The 16,690-nt window shown below is 42.2% G+C and overlaps 1 protein-coding gene across 32 annotated transcripts in view; it reads left to right on the forward strand.

The window, feature by feature from the left end:
- The first annotated feature begins 8,246 nt into the window (after positions 1-8,246).
- The window catches only part of MTPAP (mitochondrial poly(A) polymerase), a 133,287-nt gene continuing 124,843 nt past the window's right edge, over positions 8,247-16,690 (forward strand). For 31 of the 32 annotated variants that reach the window (XR_014817088.1, XR_014817097.1, XR_014817083.1 and 28 more), the window contains exons 1-3: positions 8,247-8,445; positions 15,460-15,632; positions 16,147-16,380. Coding sequence is in view for 1 of the 32 variants with exons in the window: in NM_001317082.2 (NP_001304011.2) it covers positions 8,292-8,445; positions 15,460-15,632; positions 16,147-16,380 (561 nt within the window). In the remaining 31 variants the exon portion in view is untranslated. The remainder of the gene's footprint in view (positions 8,446-15,459; positions 15,633-16,146; positions 16,381-16,690) is intronic. The other variant, NM_001317082.2, reaches the window with a different exon arrangement.

Genomic DNA, 16,690 nt, shown 5'->3' on the forward strand with positions numbered 1-16,690 from the left:
AGATGAGGCTCAGATCCCGCCTTGCTGTGGCTGTGGTGTAGACCAGCATCTACAGCTCGGATTCAACCCTAGCCTGGAAACTTCCATATGCTGTGGGTGCAGACCTAAAATAAATAAATAAATAAATAAATTTAAAAATCATTAAGATATCCTTTTTTTTTTTTTTTTTTTTTTTTTCCTGGAGAAAGTAAAAGAGATATTTACCCAGCTGGGACTGTTGGTTGCCCTAATTACCATTCTACCTTTACTCACAGCCTTTTCTTTTCTTTCTTTCTTTCTTTCTTTCTTTCTTTCCTTCCTTCCTTCCTTCCTTCCTTCCTTCCTTCCTTCCTTCCTTCCTTCTTTCTTTCTTTCTTTCTTTCTTTCTTTCTTTCTTTCTTTCCTTCCTTCCTTCCTTCCTTCCTTCCTTCCTCACTTCCTTCCTTCTTTCTTTTATGGCCACATCTGTGGAATATGGAAGTTCCCAGGCTAGGGGTTGAATCGGAGCTGCAGCTCCTGGCCACAGCCACACCGGATCCTTAACCCACTGAGCGAGGCCGGGGATCCAACCTGCAACCTCACAGAGACAACATCAGGTCCTTAACCCGCTGAACCACAACAGGAACTCCACCACAGCCTTTTCTTTTAAATCCTAGACAAATTATTTAATCTCTCTATGCCTCAGTTTCCTCACCTATAAGGTGAGTGTCGAAGATAGAATATTTGATCAATTCTAAGATGAACATTCGCCCATATGTTAATATCTCTGAAATCAGAGTACACCTCACCATTGACAATTTTTTTTTAAAGTATTGTTGGCTAGACTAACTGGTGGATTTTTTTTAGGGTTGCATAAAATAATGGTCTTCATGTTGTCTTTGACTAGATGAAATATGATAATAATGTGTGTATCCTAAGGTTTGGAGAGGGTTAATTGAGTCAGGAAACAAAATGCTTAGAACTGTGGCATGCTAATATTAATCACTAATAAATGTAATTTATGAGTATCCTCACCTGTGGATGGATTATAAATTAATGATCTCTTTGATGGCCCTCTTGATTGTTTCCAATATTCCTACCATTATATACTGCATCGAATATCTTTATATGTAAACCTTTTTTTTTTTTTTTTCTTTTGAGGGCTGCATCTGCAGCATACGGAAGTTCCCAGGCTAGGGGTTGAGTCAGCGCTGCAGCTGCAGACCACAGCCACAGCCATGCAGGATCTGAGCCGCTGTCTGTGACCTACCCTGCAGCTTGCAGCAACATTGATACTTAACCTGCTGAGGGAAGCCAAGAATCTAACCCCCATCCTCATGGATACTAGTTGGATTCTTAACCCACTGAGCCACAACGGAAACTCCTAAACCTTTCTGTGCACCTCTAATTAGAATAGATTCCTAGAAGTGGAATGACTAAGACAGAAAGCGTGAATGTATTGAAAAGATGGATGTACAAAAAAGTCAGAAAGTCAGTCACATCTGGGTTAGGATCACCAGAGGAGCTTAGCCATTTTACTTAACGTTTCTACATCCCAATTTTTGCATATAATAAATAGGGTAATAATAAAATCACAGGTGTAACAGAGAAAAACCACCAGCCCAGAATGGTATCACTTGAGCTACAGTCCAGGATTTCAAACTTAGACTTAATACCTACCCTATTTGCAGTTTCAATCTCCCCTAGAAATGCAGTCTTAATTAAGCAGTCTGGAATTTTCTGGTCAGCACCAATGACCTCATCTGTCACATGGGGCCTTTCCATCTGTCCTCCCCTTCCTTGCCAAGAAGAGGCCATCTGTGTGATAAAACCCTGCCTGTTCCCCTACCTCTCCCCTACCCAAAAGCGTCCTTAAAATAATCCTTTTGTTTCTTTTGCTAATAGCTCCCTTACCCCCACCATTCTCCCTATAAAAACTCTGTTTTGCACAACCCCTTGAAGAGCCATTTACTTCTAAGATGGTCTGCCACTGGATTTATGAACCATTGAATAAAACCTGTTCCATCTTCAACTTTATTTAGAGGAATTGTGTTTTTTTGTTTTGTTTCGTTTTTGTCTTTTTAGGGCCAGATTCTCAGCATATGGAGGTTCCCAGGCTAGAGGTCGAATTGGAGCTGCATCCCCTGCTCTACACCACAGCCATAGCAATGCCAGATTCGAGCCGTGTCTGTGACCTACACCACAGCTCATGGAAATGCCGGATCCTTAACCCACTGAGCCTGTGTCCTCATGGATGCCAGTCAGATTTGTTTTTGCTGAGCCAAGACAGGAACTCAGGAATTGTGATTTTTTTAACACAAGCATCTTGAGAAGTTTAAATAAAATGCTGCAGTTAGACACAATACAATACTGGCCCTGGTAAGTTCACATTGAGGGGAAGCTATTTTACCAGGATGTTGGGGCACAGGCAGTAAGCAGGGCTTCAGGTTATGTCTTTGAAGGAGTCTGCAGGGCACTGTGTGAAATCACCAGTGTCCAACAGTGGCCCCGTGTGGCCATTATAGAAATAGCAGCCGCAGAAAGCAAGCTCTTGTGGGAAATGATTCCTCAGTTCTTCCTCCTGGTGTTGGTGGACTATGTCCCCTGACAGAAGCCTGTTCCGAGGGTTCTTGAACCATCAGAGATAGAGATAGACAGATGTGGGAAAGGGATAATTGGCTTTGCCAATCTGAATAGGATGGCTTGAGAGATTGCTTTAAATATTGATGCATCATGACCTCATCAATACCTATGAACTGGGGAAATTTTATCATCATTTCTATGGATACTGATAGGAACAGTATGTTCTTTTTTTTTTTTTTTTTTTTTGTCTTTTTGCTATTTCTTTGTGCCGCTCCCGCGGCATATGGAGGTTCCCAGGCTAGGGGTCGAATCGGAGCTGTAGCCACCGGCCTACGCCAGAGCCACAGCAACACGGGATCCGAGCCGCGTCTGCAACCTACACCACAGCTCATGGCAAGGCCTACACCACAGCTCACGGCAAGGCCGGATCGTTAACCCACTGAGCAAGGGCAGGGACCGAACCCTCAACCTCATGGTTCCTAGTCGGATTCGTTAACCACTGCGCCACGATGGGAACTCCGGAACAGTATGTTCTTATCTCTGCTTAATGTAACCATGAAACATCGCTTGGGCAATTTTTTTTTTTTTTTTTTTTTTTTTTTTTTTTTTTTTTTTTTGTCTTTTTGCTATTTCTTGGGCCGCTTCCGTGGCATATGGAGGTTTCCAGGCTAGGGGTCGAATCGGAGCCGTAGCCACCGGCCTACGGCAGAGCCACAGCAACATGGGATCCGAGCTGCGTCTGCAACCTACACCACAGCTCACGGCAACGCCGGATAATTAACCCACTGAGCAAGGCCAGGGACCGAACCCTCAACCTCATGGTTCCTAGTCGGATTCGTTAACCACTGCGCCACGACGGGAACTCCTCCGCTTGGGCAATTTTATGTGTCTCTTACAAATCCTAACAAACTTTAAGACTGAATTTTAGTCAGTGGTTGCGGTGAGAAGTTGATACTCAGGCTATAATTCTCCAAAGGCCTCCTGTCTTGAATTTGTGGAGTAGCTGGGGTGGGGGATAGAGTTTAGAAATATATCCAATGAGCACATTGGATATATTAAACAATTGCTTTGTCAGATGATCAATTTACATATTTCATCTATTTTATTTCCCAGAACTTCATGCCAACCTTAATTCCATGGTTTCAACAATCTATTCACAAGGGTTAAATAAAAGAGGAGTTCCCGCTATGGACACAATGGGATTGGTGGTGTCTCTGCAGAGACAGGGTCATGGGTTCGGTCCCCAGACTGTTCCAATTAAGGATTCAGTGTTGCCGCAGCTGTGGCGTAGGTTTCAACACCAGATTGGATTCAATCTCTGGACCAGGAACTCTCTATGCCTTGGGGTGGCCAAACAAGAAAAAAAAATATAATAAAAGAGAATATCACAAATATAGAGAATAGACTTGTGGTTGCCAAGGGAGGAAGGGTTGGGAGTTTGGGATTAGCAGATTCAAACCGTTGTACATAAAATACCACTAGACAGGCGTTCCCGTAATGGCTCAGCAGTAACCAATCTGGCTAGGATCCATGAGGATGAAGGATCGATCCCTGGCCTGTCTCAGTGGGTTAAGGATCCCGAGTTGCCATGAGCTGTGGTGTAGGTCAGCGGCTCAGATCTGTGGCTGTGGTGTAGGCCAGCAGCTGAAGCTCCAATTCGACCCCTAGCCTGGGAACTCTCATATGCCTCAGGTGCGGGCCTAAAAAGACAAAATAAAAAATAAAATAAAATAAAATACCACTAGACAGAACATACCTGTTGACTTAGCTATTTGCTTCAGCAGAGGCTAGACTCTCTGAAAGCAGAAACATGGTTTACTCTGTGTTGTTGTTGTTGTTTGTTTGTTTGTTTTCTTTTTATCGCCACACCTGTGGCATATGGAAGTTCCCAGGCCAAGGGTCGAATCCGACCTGCAGCTGCAGCCTATGCCAATCCTTAACCTACTGAAGGAGGCCAGGGATCAAACTCACATCCTAGCAGAAACATGGGTCCTTAACCCACTGAACCACAAAGGCAACTCAGGTTTATTCTTGATATAAACCTTATAGCACCTCATAGTACTGGCATGGAGTTTTAAGGGACTCTGTCTTAATTGAATTCTAAGTGTTTGTGTTCCTCTTCCTGCAGTTTAGCAGAGTAAAATGATGAAAGCAAGAATTTGAGTTTGTTCCCTAATGACACACAAACATAGCGAGTCCCTGACAGAGGCAGGACCAGAATCCAGGTCTATATTTATAGCCCCTGGCATTCTTTCTGTATGTCCGACCTCACCTGCTGTCCTCTTATAAGAACACCAGTCACATCCGTCCCCCCCATTCATCTTCACTTCTTACAACTCTAATAACCCTATTTCCAAATAAGGTCACATTCAAAGGTGCTGGGGGTTAGGACTGCAGCATACCTTTTTGGAGGAGGTCACAATGTAATCAAGAAAAAAAGTAAACTTTGTAAGCCAGGGAGTTCCCTGGTGGTCTAGTGGTTAGGATTTGGTGCTTTTATCACCTCGGCCTGGGATTTAATCCCTGGTGGGGGAACTGTGATTCCACATCAAGATACTGCACAACTTGAGGGCAAAACGCAAAAACATTTTGTGAGCCAATTAGTTGAGACTACCATTGGCAACAAGCATTCAATAATAACTGGAGTTTGGGAGTTCCCATCGTGGCGCAGTGGTTAATGAATCCGACAAGGAACCATGAGGTTGCGGGTTCGGTCCCTGCCCTTGCTCAGTGGGTTAACGATCCGGCCTTGCCGTGAGCTGTGGTGTAGGTTGCAGACGCAGCTCGGATCCCGTGTTGCTGTGGCTCTGGCGTAGGCCGGTGGCTACAGCTCCGATTCAACCCCTAGCCTGGGAACCTCCATATGCCGCGGGAGCGGCCCAAGAAATAGCAACAACAACAACAATAACAACAACAAAAGACAAAAAGACAAAAGACAAAAAAAAAATAATAATAATAATAACTGGAGTTTGGTTTTTTTTTTCCCATGTTTGAGAGAATCTATGGGGGTAATTTTTTTTTTTTATTGAAGTGTGCTTGATTTACAATGTTGTGTAAATTTCCACTGTACAACACCATGTTTCAGTTATACATTTATATACATTCTTTTTTCCATTATGTTTTATCACAGGATATTGAATATAGTTCCATATGCTATATAGTAGAAGCTTGTGGAGAACTAAGGATTTCGCCACAACTAACCATGCCCCTCCCTCACCTTGCCTTTCAAAGGGCTCTGCTGAAAACCTTCCAGGAGTCTGGGCTTTTTTAAGGCATGAGCCACCTGTCTCTTTGCTTGGTTCTGCAATAAACCTTTCTATGCTCCAAACTCTGACATTACCCCATTGTTTGGCCTCACTGTGTGTTGGGCACATGGGCTTGCATTTGGCAATAAATGGATGAAGAACAGTCTTTTCAACAAATAGTGCTGGGATCAGAGTTTCCATTGTGGCTCAGCAGGTTTGGAACCCTGACTAGTATTCATGAGGATGCAGGTTCGATCCCTGGCCTCGCTCAGTGAGCTAAGTGTCCAGCATTGCTGTGAGCTGTGGTGTAGGTCAAAGACATGGCTTGGATCTGGCATTGCTGTGGTTATGGTGTAGGCTGGCAGCTGCAGCTCTGATTTGACCCCTAGCCCGGGAACTTCCATATGCTGCACCCACAGCCCTAAGAAGCAAAAAAAAAAAAAAAAAAAAAAAAAAAGTGCTTGGATAATTGGATATCCATATCCAAAAAAATCAAGCTGGATGCCTACCTAGCACTAAATAAAAAATTAACCTAAAATGGACCAAAGACCTAAATGAAAGAGCTAAAAATATAAAATCTTAGAAGTAACATAAGGGTAAGTCTACACAACCTTGGGTTAGGCCATGCTTTCTAGATTCGACCCTAAAAGCACAGCCAACAAAGGAAAAAACAGAGAAATTGGATTTCATCAAAATTCCCTTTTATGTTTCAAAGGTACCATCAAAGAAGTGAAATTCGACACATGGAATGGGATAAAATATTTGCAAATCATATATCTGACAAGGGACTTATATCCAGAATATATAAAGAACTCATAAAACAATAGAAAAAAGACAAACAATCTAATTTAAAAATGGGCAAAGGATCTGATTAGATATTTCTCCAAAGAAAATACACAAATGACCCATGATCACAGGAAAAAAAAAAAAAGCTATGGAAAATAGCTTCATTGATAAGAATGTGCAGAAATTAGAGCTATGGAAAAAAGAGCTATGGAAAATAGCTAATGTTGATAAGAATGTGCAGAAACTAGAAAACACATACACCGTGGTAAGAATGAAAATGATGCAGCTGCATGTGGTTACTCAAAAAGTTAAACATAGAGCTATACTGTGATCCAGCAATTCCACTCCTGGGTGTACCCAAGAGAAATGAAAACATACGTCCACACAAAAGCTTGTACATGAACATTCATAGCAGCATTATTTATCATAACAAAAAGGTGGAAACAACCCAAATGCCCATTAACTGAGGAATGGATAACCAGCCACATGTGGCATATTCATACAATGGAATATTACTTTGCTATAGAAAGGAATGAGGTAACAAGACATGCCATTACACCATATTGTATGATTCCATTTATATGAAATGTCCAGAGAGGCAATTCTATAGAGATGCATAGTAGGTAAGTGGTTATTTAGGGCTGGGGGGGAGGGTGGCGATGAGAGGTGGTAGCTAATGGGCACAGGTTTCATTTGGAGGTGATGAAAATGCTTTAAAATGATTGTGGTTATTGCACATCTTTGTGAATATACTAAAAATCTTGAATAGCACACCTAAAGGGGCAAATTGTGTAATATGAATATATGAATTAAATCTCAATAAAATTGTTCCAAAAAAAGAAAGGGAAGAAAAGAAGGAAGGGAGGAAGAGAAAGAAAGCAAGAAAGAAATAGAGGAACGAAGGAAGAGAAAGAGAGGGAGGGAGGGATGAAAGAAGAGAGAAAGAAAGGAAGAAAGAAAGAAATCTTGTACCAGGAAACCTGGGTTTAACTCCCATCTCTGTCCCTGCCTAGCTGTACAACTTTAGAAATGTCACTTAACCCCTCTGTGCCTTAGCCTACCCATAAGTAAATGGAGATAATAAGAGTCCTACCTCACAGGGCTGTTGCAAGGATTAAAAGAGTCAACACCTGTAAAGCACATAGAACAGTGTTTGGTCAAGAAAAAGTGTTATTCAGTTATACAGCGAATGGATGGTCAACGCCACCTGCTGTAGAGCGCAGAAATCTCTACTCAATATTCTGTGATAACCAATACGGGAAAAGAATCTGAAAAAGAATGTATATGTGTATATGTATAACCCAATCACTTTGCTGTACAGTAGAAATTAACACAACATTGTAAATCAACTATACTTCAATATAATTTTAAAAAAAAGAAAAAAGACAAAAAGAAACAGTGTTATGGTTTATTATATTCTTAGGTTCCCAAGTCAGTGCTCTTTCCTCCTGCCCTTGCTCTCTGGTTCTGTTTTCACGGCTATGTGAAAGAGTAGGTGGTGTGCTCGTTCTCTGGGGGTCTTCTTTTGGAGAACCCGGAGAGCGGAAATAAAACGTGTTGAAAACCTCAGCCATCCCCATTCAAACCGCGTCTCAATTTCTTTTACACGTGAACGTTTTTCTCCTACTTTGACCCTCTAGGCTTCCCATCCTCTGGGCCTCGGCGCACATGCGCAGACGCCCGGCGACCTCCTGGCTCGGAGTCTCCGCCGCTCTGACAATGGCGGCCCGCGGCGTGGGACTGTTGACCCGGTTGTCCCTCGGTGCTCAGAGAAATCAAGTCCAGCGTGCTCTCCGTAGGCTTCTCAGTTGTCCGGGAACGGTGGCCGCAGACCTCAGGAGAGAAGAGCAGTTCTCGGGGAGCGCGGAGACAGGTAAAGGCGCCGGGTCTGTAGTCGCGGTGGGAGAGGGAAGGGGAAGCGGCCGTGGACCCTTTGGGGTTGGGGGAGGCCGCGTCCCGTCCTCGGCAGACCTCCCTCGGGGAACCGAGGGCCGCCGCCGTGGCTCGGACTGGCGGCGGGGTGGGTGTGTGACGGTTCTTTTCCGGAGACTCTTGTGCACAGTGATGACGTTATTGGAACCTGTGAAGTGCGTGCCGGCAGCACGGTTTGCTAGTGTTTGACAATTTGGCAAAGTAACGTTGCGGGTAATGAAAGTGATGCCTCGGCTCAGTCAGTCGCTTCCTTACTCCCAAATGTAACTGGTTTTGATGCTTACAAGGTGCTGATGGAGGCTGAGCGTGGTGAAGCCGTTGATTAATAACGGGGATTCCCGGTCATCCAGTGGAGGGTTCTGCCTCTGAAATTACTGTCGGTTGCTTTATGTTTCTGGCCATTTTGAGCAAAATCAGCTTGGTACCAGGTTTGAATCCACTGGAACAGGTTGTTGTCCCTCAGGCGTTCTAAATTTATATGCAAGTGTATTAAGTCCACCATGCTTGAACCTCTCTTGTGACCCCGGAGCTGCGTATATGTTCTTTACAATTCTTGAACAAATCTAGCAAGAAATGCATCCCTGTCTCCATTTTAGTGATGTGGAAAGAGGCGCAGAGAGCTAAGTGACTTGCAGCCAAGTTAATTTAGAATCCTTTGTTAAACAAAATGTGTTGATGTTTACCATTTCCTGGAGCTATAGTTTTAAGAAACAAAATAATTTCTGGGGACAGTTCTAAGGTAGACTAAACAAGTACAGTATTTCCCCTAAAATAAATGATAAGATTGCTGTCCTCATCGGTCTGTCTGAAAGACTCATATTGACAGAGTGAGAAATATTAGTTAAAACGACAGTTCATTGAAATGCCGATTGTGTTGTATTTAGTAGACGCTGCTTCTGTTAAAAATTCTTAAGTGACTGGAAATTGGAGCAAAACTTCTGCCAAAGAAGCTATTGCATTTTAACATGGTTTACGTTTGAGTTTTTTGTATGGTTTTTGAGATATTGAAACCTCTGAACTAGGCTTGGAAAGAGTAATTATTACTCCGTTTTATAATTGTGGAAACAGACTAACCCAGGTGGCTTGTTTATATTTACTCAGCTATTCAATAGCAAAGGTAAGAATAAAACCTCTGATTCCAAGGCTTCACTTAGTAAAGCTTTGTTGTTTTTCTTAGGAAATGTGCCTCATTTTGTATCATTCGGATAACATAACCCTCTAAAATATTTAGGGACTCATGAGGCATAACTAGTAACAATCCTCATTTGAATGTCTTTTTCATTTTTAAAGAGAAGCTACCTACACCTTATAATTCACTTAGAAGTATATAGTTTTGTAATTAGAAGGAAACTGAAAAATATCCAATTCAGTTTTTTACTCAGTGTGAGAACTCATTGCCACAACTTTGGTAGTTACATTTTCTGGTAACAAGAGACACACTATTGGAATTCCCGCTGTGGCCCAGTGGGTTAAGAATCTGACAGCAGTGGCTCGGGTCACTGCAGAGGTTCAGGTTTGATCCCTGGTCAGGCCTAGTGGGTTAAAGGATCTGGCATTGTCAGAGCTGTGGTGGAGGTTGCAGCTGTGGCTTGGATTCAGTCCCTGGCCCAGGAACTTCCCTATGCTGGGGGTGTGGCCATAAAATAAAATAAAATAAAATAAAATAAAATAAAATAAAATAAAATAAAAAGAAAACAAACACACTTGCGGTTCCTGCTGTGGCGCAATGGGATTGGCAGCATCTTGGGAGCCACTGGGAAGTGGGTTAGGGATCTGGTGCTGCTGCAGCTGTGGCTTAGTCTCCACTGTGGCTCCGATCTAATCCTGGGAACTCCAAAAATGACCGGGGTGGGGGGGAGAGAAAGAAAAGAAACACACTGTTTTATAAATAAGCCCACTTCCATTTTTGGTCAGGCTCTTAATGGCTGAAAAATAGTTATATAATCTACTAATTTCCTATTTCCTTGTTGGTCTTAGTTTTGACATAATTTTCATGTGAGTAGTAGAAAGAACCCTGATGTAAGGACAAGAATAGGTAGTGTATTGTTCAGGACTTTTTGGGTGCAGGTGACAGTAACTCGTACTAGCTTAAGTAGAAAGGGAGGATATACCAACCATGTCACCGTACCCGAGAAGGAGACGTGGCTACTTTAGGGTCTGGATGGATGTGGTCAGAGTGAGTTATTGTTTCCTCAGCTCCTCAGCTATTGTTTGGTGGCCTCCTTATCTCAGATTTTTCTTCTGTGGGGCTTTAAGAGAGAGGTGGGGGGTTGGATGCCATTAGCAGTTCTGTGTTCACAGCTTGCAGCTTTCTGCAAAGGGAAGAAGAAATAATCTTTTGCCTGAACTTGAAAAATTCTGAGAAAGAACTTGTCATCATCACAACCCCACCTTCTGGACCAAGAGGAACTGTTTAAAATGATTGGATAGTCCTGGCTGGTCTATTGGGGGCACACGTGATGGCAGTCCCACCACACCCTGCAAGCAGGGTTGTGCTGGTACCAGAACTAGGGGAAACAGATGCCAGGCAACCAAACAGCTGCCAGGCTCTACAGGAGGCTACCCAGTTTGTTAGACGTTGACTTTGTGCAGCTTTTTCACCAGTAATGACACCTACGGTATCTCAAAAGGCTATTGTGAGATTTGGAAGAGAATGTTTTTGTGAAAACTGCAAAGTGCTGCACCAGTGGAAGGACAGCTCCCAGGTTCTCATTAGTTTTTAACCAGGTTGTAAGTCTCCACTTTTTCTGTCTGTTTCTAGACCTGTTATTACTCCTATCTGACGCTCCCTGGTTCACTAGCATCCTTCGTATCCATTATGCCCAGAACAGGGCATGTACTCCATGTGCGGCCTGACCAGTAAACACTAAAGAAATACTAGTACCCCTTGAGTTTGGATTTCATATCTGTATCCATCCTCCCTCCTTCTCCCCTGAGAAGCTAAGACATTCCTTGATGCATTTTGAGCTTCCATCAAATCAAACTTTTGGGCCTCTTTTATACGCAACAACTACTGCTAACTGAATTTTTCCCCCATTATGTGCTTGTGTCTTCATGTTGTTTTAAATTCTAAATATAGAACAATATTTATTTTTTGTGTTTATGCTTACCAGATTATGTCATTAAGACCATCGCAAATTTGAGTCTGTCTTCAAATATTAGCACTTACTAGTTTTTCCTCCCAATTTTGTGTGGTCTGTACATTTAACAAGCCTTTTGTAAGATAACAAACTCAGGACATTTTGTCCCCTCCTTCGAGACTCTGTCGTGTCCACATCACTCGCACCTAGCACCTACTGATGTTCAAGGCCAGAGCTGTTAATATCGTGGGTCCTGCCTCCCATCTTCCCAAGACATTGCTCCATCTTTCATCACACCTCTCTGTCTCCCTCTAAGATTCAGTCTCTGCTCTTCTCCCATAAGCCAGCTGCAGGGATACACTTGCATAAAAGTGCAGAGACTTTGTATACGTTGTTTGTAATAGTGAAGAAAGATAAACCATTTAAATATCAGTAGAGGATTGACTAAATTACCATAAGTATCCAAGCATACTTAGGCAGTATTTTTATTTTTATTATTTTATTTTTTATAATTTTTATTTTTTCCATTATAGCTGGTTTACAGTGCTCTATCAATTTTCTGCTGTACAGCAAGGTGACCCAGTCACACATGCATGTATACATTCTTTTTTCTCACAATATCATGTTCCATCATAAGTGACTAGATGTGGTTCCCAGTGCTACACAGCAGGATCTCATTGCTCATCTATTCCAAAGGCAATAGTTTGCATCTATGAACCCCAAATCCCCAGTCCATCCCACTCCCTCCCCCTCCTCCTTGGCAACCAGAAGTCTGTTCTCCAAGTCCATGAGTTTCTTTTCTGTGGAAAGGTTCATTGGTGCCATGTATTAGATTCCAGATATATGTGATATCATATGGTATTTGTCTTTCTCTTTCTGACTTACTTCACTTTGCAGTTATTTTTAAAAATGAGGTAAAAATACATCTACTGACATGAAAAGATACCCACAATGTATTAAATATTTAAAAGCATATTACAGAATAGAGAATAGAACTTATAGTACCTTTTTGGTAATTTCAATTGTGTAAAAAATGTATCTCTGGAGAGATAAAAATGTTTATGTTTATATATGCCTTGAAAAATGTCTGGAAAGGTAAGTAAGTATCAAACCCAATACTTGGGTATTAGAGGGAGAGAACTGGGGGAGGATTTATACTTTGACTCTATAACAGTTTGGCTTTACTTTTACAGTAAGCAGCTGGACATGGTTTAAACTCGGTATAGACCGGAGACAAGAAGATAGAGGTGGTAATCACAGCTGGAAAAGTGGGTGAGGTGGTCTAGGCAAAGCCTCTACCATACCATATCACAGCTTATCAAGAAAAAAAAAAAAAGGAAATAAGAGTCCAACTGGGAGGGCTGTTGGTGGACAGATCCGAGTAAGGGTAGCCCCTGTCCAAAATACGGAAGACAGACATCCTAACATATGGTCATAAACTCGATGCCATGACTCATGTTCTTCCCTAGATGTCGCAGTAAGGTAACACAGAGGTGGAAGTGATTCCGCCTTGGGGAGTCAGCTGTCATCACACACCTGAGCAGGACTTGGAGGATGAGTGGGAGTTTGCGAGGCAGAAACGAGAAGGTGGGCCTTCCAGCCAGAGAGAAGTAGTGTGAACAGTTCATATTGTGTGTGATGGTGTTGTGTGCAGAGCACCGTAGATTCCAGCGCAGAGGAGGGGGTGGTGGGAGTTGACAGGGGAGAGGCAAGGGGACAAGATGCCAAGAACTTTATACCCAGGTTCTGGGGTCCGGCCCTGAATGTGAATGTGGTAGGGAATGAGACAGTCTAAAAAAGATGATTTTTCGAAGATGACTTTGGCAGCAGCGTAGAGAACAGCCTGAGAAGGACAAGACTAGAGTGAATGAGACCCGTTTGGGAATCCGGCTGGGTGTCCAGGCCTGAAGTAAGAGATCCATGTTAGAGACTGGCAGCCAGTGTAGAGGCGAGGACGTTGTGAGGTGAGTGTAGGAAAGATATCCCATACGTTTGATCAGGAATGTGGCGCAGGTTGGGGTATAAATTTTCTGGGGAGACCTGACTAGGTTGCTGACGAGCAGAGTTTAGGGTCCAGCCGGCTCTTTTATATCGTTAGCCCACATTTCTCTGTCCTGTCCATGAGGATGGCTTGGTTTGCTGAAATGAAGCTTCAGTGTGTTTGCAGTATTCCCTTCAAATCTATCAGTTTTGTAATCTTTTTTTTTTTTTTTTTTTTTGTCTTTTTGCTATTTCTTGGGCCGCTCTCGCGGCATATGGAGGTTCCCAGGCTAGGGGTCCAATCGGAGCTGTAGTCACCGGCCTACGCCAGAGCCACAGCAACGCAGGATCCGAGCCGCGTCTGGAACCTACACCACAGCTCACGGCAACACCGGATCGTTAACCCACTGAGCAAGGGCAGGGACCGAACCCACAACCTCATGGTTCCTAGTCGGATTTGTTAACCACTGCGCCACGACGGGAACTCCAGTTTTGTAATCTTTTGAAAGAAGACGAGGCTGAAAGCCTTTGCTGATTTTCTTGCATCAGTTAATTCTCTGTTCTTGTAATTTGTATTGTTTGTAATCTCTTTGGAATTAGAACTTGAGCAATTTTCTTTTTCCTTATACTTAGTTCACTGGTGGATCTTTGCTTTGATCAGTGGATTGTTATTATTATTATTTGGCCACACTTGTGGCATACGGAAGTTCCTGGGTGAGGGACTGAATCTAGGCCGCAACTTTTACCTGTGTGGGATCGTTAAACCACTGTGCTGGGCTGAGGATCCAGCCTGCACCTTTCAGCCACTGAAGAGACAACCAGATCCTTCACCCGCTGTGCCACAGTGGGAGCTCCTCATCAGTGGATTATTAATATTTAAGTGTAATATTTGCCTATCACAGCTCTTGTCTTCATTTCCTGTGAACCACTAACCCCTGGATGGTTTCTAATGAAAGCAAACAAACAAAAAACCTAACAAATCAAAAAACCAAAAACAAAACCAAGCAACCCTCTATTTTTTTTTTTTTTTTTTTTTTTCAGTAAAAAGTGTCATTAACTCCTTATGGACAGTAACTCAGTTTTCAAATTCTTTGGTTTCCCTGTGATGCCGAGCACATGATAGTTGATAATTCGTTATTAATTGTTTGACCAGGACCAAGACCTTTTATAAAGAAAAACTAATAACTTACTTTAATACATTACATTAAAGTCTAATTTCTTTTAGGCTTTGGAATATTACAGCTTACACAGACTTTGTATGTGTGTTTTTGTGGAGGCGTTAAGTGAGTGATTTTACTTTTCTAGTTTTGCTTTTAAAATTTTGTGAAACTTTCCGTTTTGTAGCACTATACATTGAATATAATCCATCAGAACAGGAGTTCCTGTCGTGGCGCAGTGGTTAACGAATCCGACTAGGAACCATGAGGTTGAGGGTTTGGTCCCTGCCCTTGCTCAGTGGGTTAACGATCCGGCGTTGCCGTGAGCTGTGGTGTAGGTTGCAGACGCGGCTCGGATCCTGCGTTGCTGTGGCTCTGGCGTAGGCCGGTGGCTACAGCTCTGATTCAACCCCTAGCCTGGGAACCTCCATATGCCGTGGGAGCGGCCCAAGAAATAGCAACAACAACAACAACAAAAGACAAAAAGACAAAAGACAAAAAAAAAAAAAAAAAAAAAAAATCCATCAGAACAGAGTGGACAGTTTAATGGCAGTGACAAGAGAATGGTAAAATGAAAACTGAAAGTATAGCTTCAAACCCTAATAAAGGAGGAGAAGAAAGAAAGTGTGATTAGAATAACGTTGGTCATAGTCAGGTATAAAGTCTTTATATACCTTATCAACATATGCTTTAAATTTTACCTGTGTGTGTGCTGGCAATGTCTTGTCTCATTCACAGGCTCTGAAGACAGGATTCCCAAGAAGAGATTCTCAGAGGTGCAAGAAGAAAGACGAGAACAGGCCCAGCGGACAGTGTTAATCCACTGCCCAAATAAAATCAGTGAGAAGAAGTTTCTCCAGTATTTATCCCAACACGGACCCGTTAACAGCCACTTCTTCTATGAAAGCTTTGTAAGTACTTGAAAAACAATCTAACGTCACATTCATGCTTTTTTAAAGTTGTTTTTTTCCTCCGTTGTCTCTGCCGTATGATCAAGTTAGATTCTCTTTTTATATGCTGCATCTTTCCTTATCTAAATTTCTTTAATGAGGTTTGTTGTTGTTGTTGTTGTTGTTGTTGTTATGAGACTAGAAATCCTTACAGAAGTATTACAGAGTTATAAGCAATTTTGAATACTTGAAATTATCTTATAAATAGAGGCCAGTGGAAGGAAATCTTTGTTTTGCCCTTTAATTTTCTTTCAGCATTCTTTTCAGCTTTCCTTAACTAATATCACTTTATAATGTTTCTTTCTCAATCTGCTTAGAATGATTAAAACCATTGCTTGTGTTAGCGTGTTTATCACGGTAAATTTTAAAAATTACTATTTTTCGTGTTCTGATAATTGCTGTGAAACATGAACTCAAATACTGTGTTACAAATAGTATTTTGAAATGTGTTCTGTTTTTCTTATGTTTTTGGTAGGGTCTTTATGCCGTTGTAGAATTTTGTCAGAAGGAAAGTGTAGCTTCACTGCAGAGTGTGACTCGTACGCCAAGCCGGGGCGCAGAGGCTGCAATTCCATTCAGGTCCCGGTACTTCAGTTTAAAGTTGAGGAATCCATCAAGCCAGCCTTCGGAACAGTCAAGTGTTCAGTGTAGTAATCAGTCCTCTCCTTCAAGCAAGAAGCTTTTTGAATTACTTTGTTGTGCAGAAAGTGTAAGTTTATAGGTATATTTCCCTAACTTTATATGTGTGTGTGTTTGGCTTGTTTTGTATAAGATTGTTATTAAATATTCAAGAATATATTGAGTGACAAGTAAACACCATCCTTCCCCATTCCCCCACCTCCCACCCCATTTTACTCCTTAGAAGTGACCACCTTCTTTCAGAGTTTTGGGCCTTTGGATCATTCGGGTTTTCTTTCTCTTGTCAACACAATGACATACCACTGGCATTCTTTTTATAAGGTTTTAAACTGTCTCATAATGGCATTCTTTTATAAGTTTTCAAAATATCTCATTTGTGG

Source organism: Sus scrofa, chromosome 10 (assembly GCF_054392235.1).
Source record: "Sus scrofa isolate SSC_HxYL_T2T_F1_AM1 chromosome 10, Sscrofa_HxYL_maternal_Yorkshire_Landrace_v2.0, whole genome shotgun sequence".
Taxonomy (NCBI): Eukaryota; Metazoa; Chordata; class Mammalia; order Artiodactyla; family Suidae; genus Sus; species Sus scrofa.